At 47.3% G+C, this 6,264-nt stretch overlaps 1 protein-coding gene across 2 annotated transcripts; it reads left to right on the top strand.

Moving 5' to 3' along the window:
* The first annotated feature begins 2,415 nt into the window (after positions 1-2,415).
* On the top strand, positions 2,416-5,520 carry LOC143815964 (uncharacterized). 2 transcript variants are annotated; one of them, XM_077295811.1, is made up of 6 exons: positions 2,416-2,594; positions 2,686-2,758; positions 2,840-2,908; positions 3,104-3,296; positions 3,457-3,613; positions 3,734-5,520. In XM_077295811.1, the coding sequence occupies exons 2-6, from the start codon at positions 2,687-2,689 to the stop codon at positions 5,091-5,093; spliced, it is 1,851 nt and encodes a 616-aa protein (XP_077151926.1). In that variant the 5' UTR covers positions 2,416-2,594; position 2,686; the 3' UTR covers positions 5,094-5,520. The 2 variants fall into 2 exon arrangements, with proteins under 2 accessions (XP_077151926.1, XP_077151925.1); XM_077295810.1 differs by having other exon boundaries at positions 2,572-2,758.
* The last annotated feature ends 744 nt before the right edge of the window (positions 5,521-6,264 follow it).

Raw genomic sequence — 6,264 nt, forward strand, 5'->3', positions numbered from 1 at the left:
CCAGGTCGTGTCTGTTTCTTGTCTCAGAGGGCTGCAATTAGCAGGCCTTCATCTGTGTTCTGTTTGTGTATCCATGTCCGTTCCTGTCTGTACTCTGGTCTATGTCCATTCCAGTTCCTTCTTTGTCATTTGTCATTTCCCACTCTGCTGTGTGTATCTCCGACCTTATCTTTCTGCTCTGCTTGCCACTATCAGTGGCTCTGCATCTCTCTGCTCTGTTCTGCCACAACCTGTGGTTTTGTGCCTCTCAGCTTTCCTCGCCACAACCTGTGGTTCTGCACTCTCTGGCTCTTGGCGTTACCTCCTGCGGTTTTGGCTCTTGGCTCTGCCTCCTGCGTCTCCGCTCCTGGCTCCGCCTCCAGCGTCTCCGCTCTTGGCTCCACCTACAGCATCTCCGCTCTTGGCTCCGCCTCCTGCGGCTCCGCTCCTGGCTCCGCCTCCAGCATCTCCGCTCTTGGCTCCACCCCCAGCAGCTCCGTCCCTGGCTCTTCCTTCTCCTTCTCTACTCTTAGCTCTGCCTTCTCCTTCTCTACTCTTAGCTCTGCCTTCTTCTTCTCTGCTCTTAGCTCTGCCTTCTCCTTCTCTACTCTTAGCTCCACCTCCTGCTCTTACTCCGCCTCCTGCGATTCTGCTTGCATCCACTCTTGCTCTACCTTTATTCAGCAACTTGCCGTATGGGTCTTTACCTGTTTCTTTATGTTCTCCAGCCTGAACAGGTTCTTACCTGTTTCCATACATCCGCCTGTATACCAGTTCCTACCAGAGTATCAGCCCTGTCTGCCAGTGCCAGTCGTGCCCGCCTGCCTGAGTGCCAGCCGCGCCCGTCTGCCTGCCTGTATCTCCGTCAAGCCAGTCTGCCCGTCAGGGCCTCTGCCATACCTGTCCGTCAGCCAGTGTCACAGCCGTGCCTGCCTGCCTGTGTTTTGTCCCCGGTGGGATCAGCATCCACAGTCCGACTCCACCCTGGAGTGGTACCTGGTAGCTTCCTATTGCACAAGTCTGACCTCACCATCAGAGGCTCCAGTGAACACCTAGGAAGCTACTTAGTTACGCCCCTTCCAGGGAAGTTTGGTCTGTGGTCCAATGGGGCCACACCCCCAGGCGCCCGCGCCAACCAGTCTCGGCGCGAGCGTTGCAGGAACTCTCTTCCACAACACATCAGACTCGTGCCTATCATAGAAACCTTCAAAAAGAACCTGAAGACTCACATCTTCCAACAAACCTACAGCCTGAAGTGATCCTCAACCTACTGAACTGCCGCAACAACCAGCTCTACCCTCTCCTAGTGTATCCTCAACCATCCCCTGCAGACTGTGAGCCCTCCCTCCTTATGTACCTGTGGGCCTTGTTTTTTGCTCCTGTTTAATTGTATTTGTCTATATTTGCCTCTTTTCACATGTAAAGAGCCATGGATTAAATGCGCAGTCTGGACTCCACAGAGTTATACATCCGGGGATGAGGATTGTGGCCCAGGAGAGTTGTGGTGCCGGATTCGGCACCTGCGCAGTCCGTGCTTTATGGCGCCATTTTTATACAGAATCTATATATAAAATACGTCAGCAGAGCAATCCAGCCACTTTCTACTGAATATACAGTATGTCTCCCCTTGATAAAGCGGTGCTTCTGCCACGCGAAACGCGCGTCGGGGTCTGCCTGCGCCTGGCCCAGGGTCCTCTTGCTCTGCCTTTGGTAAGCTCGGCCTTTTTGATGCATTTTTTCTGCTATTACTATAGAAACTTCTCCTCAAAGGCAACCTTACCACAGTACTACTGAGGTTATATGCACTGACACTTTACCTAAAGATTTTTTTCTTATTCTTTTGGGCATGTGCAATGATGGACCTTTTGGGTTTTTCTGCTTCCATCCTGTAATCCTATCCTATGTAACATTCTGTTGTTGTTACTTTTTGTATATATATGTTACTGTTAATAATAAAAATACTTGTTTTTACTATTGATACCTAGTTGCTCCGTTTTCTTCTCTCTTCATGACTTTTGGAGTGGGTACTTGCTCTTTTGAGTGGGGAGGTTTTCCCTATCCCCATTTTTTATGACATGCAATATGTCTCTGACATTTTTTCATTTATGAATATACAGTATATAGAAAATACATCAGTGCAGTAAGGGTGGTTTCACACTTGCGTTTTTGTCTGCAGCGTTTTTTACCAAAAAAACGCATGCGTTTTTTTCCCCTATATTTAACATTGAAAACGCATGCGTTTTTTGGTGTACGCGTTTGCACGCGTTTGTGAACGCATGCGTTTTTTAACTGCATGCGTTCATTTAATAAAATGCAACTTGTAGTATTTTGAGGGGCGTTTACATGCGTTTTTTTTGGACAAAAAAATGCATTGGTGTCAATGGGGACGCATGCGTTTTTTTTTACATGCGTTTGCATGCGTTTTTTTGACGCATGCGTTTTTTTTGGCACCATTGAATTAAGTGTAGATAAAGATGTCTAGACACTGATAAGACTCCCCCATAGCAGCAGGGTTATAAAAGGAAGGTGGGGGGAAGTTTCTGGTCACTTCTCATCAGACTCCAAAGAAGACAGCACCCTGCCCGGACGCATTGTTGGACAAGACACAGAGCAATGTGAGTATATCCTAGCCAATGCATTCATTTTCAATTTTTTGGATCTACATGTCCTAATTTCTTCTATTTTTTTTCTTTCAACACGCATCAGAATGTCTTCTCCGGTTTCCTCGTCTGATGAGGAGTTCCAGCCACGTCAATCAGAAGTGGATCACGTGAGCGAGGTATGTTTTTTGTCCGTCAGCTTGGTAAGTATTGACTGTCACATCGACACATGAGGCAATTTTTTTTTTTAAATTTTATAGAGCACTTCAACTGAGGGACAGAGAGGTACTGAGCAGCGGAGTCAAGGTCCAGGTGGAAGACGGCAGCGGGTATGTATACCAGGCAGACTGTCCTTATTGTAATATTCTTTTAACTTCCTTTCTGTACCCTTGTTTTTCTATACATATTTCTTATATCATCCTTTTCTGAAAGTTGTCTTTCATATTCCTGCCCTTTCTCATCTTCGTGTCTTATTTTTTCCAAATGTGGTTGAGCAAACTTAAATGATTTTGTTTTAATTTTAGGTTTCACAACGGGACGACGACCGGATTGATAATGACCTGCTGATCAGTCTGGTCCAGGAGCGAGTCCCGTTGTGGGACAGCCGGGATCAACAGCACGCCGTCAATAGTGTTCTCCGTCGTTTGTGGAGTGAGGTGGCCCAAGCGTTGTGGGATGGCTGGGAGAATTCCCCGCCACGGGTCCGTAATGCATTTGGTAAGTATTGCACGGTAGTGTGAAGCAACAGACCTTGGCCATGCTCTCTTGACTGTGTGTGATGAAAGAAACTTTTCATAGTTTCTGTCATCACACACAGTCACGAGAGCACGGCCAAAAGTCCTTATTCTGACCATTATATTTTATTGTTATTTCACAGTGGAGAAAGTAAGGACACGTTGGCGTTCCATGAAGGACCGCTTCAACAAGGACCTACGTGCAGAGAAGAGTGCAGCTAGTGGTTCCGGAGCAAGGCACCGGCTCTACAAATACCACCGTGTGTTGGCCTTCCTGAGACCGGTCCTTCTCATGAGAACGTAAGTATTTCTCACATGCCTCCGGTTGTGTTGCATTGACATAATCTGTCACTTTTAATTCCACAGGATGTACCGTCTTGTTATAGTTTGGTATTAATTTTCTGTTTTCTTTTTTCACAGCACACACTGCACGACTGTTGCCACAGGTTCTGGAGCGGTCCTTCAGCCGGCAGCCACGGACCCGTCCCAGCCATCCAGCAGCGCAGCACCAGGTGGGTCTTCCACACTCACTGGAGACCAGGGGGCTGGCCCATCAGGTCTTCCCCTTTCGCAGTCCTCTTTCGCTGCACCCATTTTTGCGGGCTCATCCCGGCAGCGACAGAGGGCTTCGGATAGGTCCCTCATGCCCGAGTTTTTACACTTGAGCTCGGTTTTACATGAAGCTATCAAGGCTTTAGGTGACAGAATGGATGTGACCCATAATCTCTTAAATTGCCGCATCCAGGATGTCGCCAAAAGCGTTGATCAATTGAAAGCCGACCTCAAGAAGCCAGCTCATCATTTTTTCAATCAAATCCTAGAGGGCATGTCGGAACACCTTAGCCCTGATCTCCAGCTGAGTGTGATGCAGGCCTGCAATGTTGCTTTTGTGCAGGCTATGCAGCAGAGTCAGAGTCGTAATGTGGCGGCATATCCAACTGTGCCGTCACTGTCACAAGTAAACACTATTCCTACCTCTGCTGCATACCACTGCACGGCCACCTCTATTCCCTCTACAGGTGTACTCCACTACAGCGCCAACACGATGACGAGTGCTGTTGGACATCCCACCGCCACCACCGTGACGACCGCTGCTCCGGCTTGGACCTCCTCCGCTGACACCACCATGACGCAGGACCCTGGCGTGGCTTATCGGCCCGGCACCCTCCCGATGCAGCAGGACCCATCCATGCAATATCGGACCGGCCCACCCCAGATGCAGCAGGACCCAGGCCTGGCATTTCGGACCGGACCCACCCCGATGCAGCAGGACCGAGGCCTGTCATATCTGACCGGACCAACCCCGATGCAGCAGGACCGAGGAGTTGCTTTCCGGGCAGGACACCCCCCGATGCAGCAGGACCCATCCATGGCGTATCGCACCGGGCCCCCCATGATGCAGCACGACCAAGCCATACCTTTCCAGGCAGGACCCACCCTGATGCAGCAGGATCCATCCATGGCTTTCTGTTCCCCCCCACCAGCAATGCAGCAGGACAATGGTATGGGATTTGTTTCCCCCCCCCAACGAGGCACCAGGATCCTGGAAGGGTTTTTGTTTCCCCCCCCCCAACGAGGCACCAGGACCCAGGCGGGAGTTTATCTTTCCCCCCATTGGACTCAGACATTGCCGAGCGCTCCACAATGGAGACTGACTGTGTGGAGACGGGTCCTGACGTGTCTCCCGCCCACACTTTACAACATAGCCCAAGAAGACTTCCCCCAACCCGGAAAACCCAACGTAAAACTGGCAAAACGCATAAAAAACAAAAAACTTTGATTATTCCTCCCCCATCACCTACCGATGTGTCTCAACCTTCCAGTGTGTCTCAAGCCCCTCATGTTTTAAGCCCCATCCCCGAACTTCCAGACCCTTCAAGTTTTGTTGCCCATTCTCCTGCCACCTCTGCCTCCTCCACGGTGAGCCAGGCTTCAGTTCTGAATACCCCCCAGTTACGTCACTCAACCCCAAGCCGGCGTGGTTCAACCCGGCGCGGTACCAAAAAATAAATTTGTTTTTTTTTTCCTCAATAAAAAAAAAGTTTATTTGAAACAATTATGTTTGGTTTATTGTGTCTTTCACCGCTCTCAATACACAACAATAAACTTCGTCACACACTTATTCTTTTGGCCTACACATATCTCCAGTAGTATAAAATACCAGACAACATCTATATGTGTTTCTTTAGTATACAGATATGAGTTGGCCAAAAAAATAGTATTTATTTCCATACTCTTATTTTTGTACCTCGTGTAGTGTCACTGTACAAAGAGAAAATGGTGGAAATCAAGTTCAGAACTCAACTTAACCGGTCAGATGTCAAAATATATACCTGACCGATTAAGTTGATTACTGCCTTGTATATTCACCATATTCTATATAGCACATTATGTGACAATGGTTGTCAAACAGATGGGACAATTGTTCTCACACTCTACATATCTATGCTCACCAGGCCAGGTGTCAGAAATTGTGAATTCATGATCATGTATATGTTTATCATGAATTTATTATTGCTTACACTTGACTTGATGGATATAGAGACCGTGACAGTCTTGACGCAATGACGTCAACAATATTAGAATTAATAAATAAACATTTTGTACCATTATTATAAGTATGGGGCCCGTGGTTTATATCATTCTTTGAAAACCAAAATAGGGAGTGCAACAGAGGTAAATTACGATGAAAAATTAAAATTTATTACCTCAACAACTATCACCCACTCCTGGTTTTGGATTACAAAATATGATATACATATCTACTGCCCATCTTTGGTCAACCTTTGTTTAGAGAGGAAAAAGATAGTAGACATGGTGAACACAAAAAAGTTTATTAATTAGAAAAATTTGTATCAGTGTTTAATAATTGGTAAACATAAACATACAACAGGACATTTACACAACATTGTCCTGCCATGACACACGTCCAATATCGGACACAAAATAGG

This window comes from Ranitomeya variabilis, chromosome 3, assembly GCF_051348905.1.
Source record: "Ranitomeya variabilis isolate aRanVar5 chromosome 3, aRanVar5.hap1, whole genome shotgun sequence".
Classification (NCBI taxonomy): Eukaryota; Metazoa; Chordata; class Amphibia; order Anura; family Dendrobatidae; genus Ranitomeya; species Ranitomeya variabilis.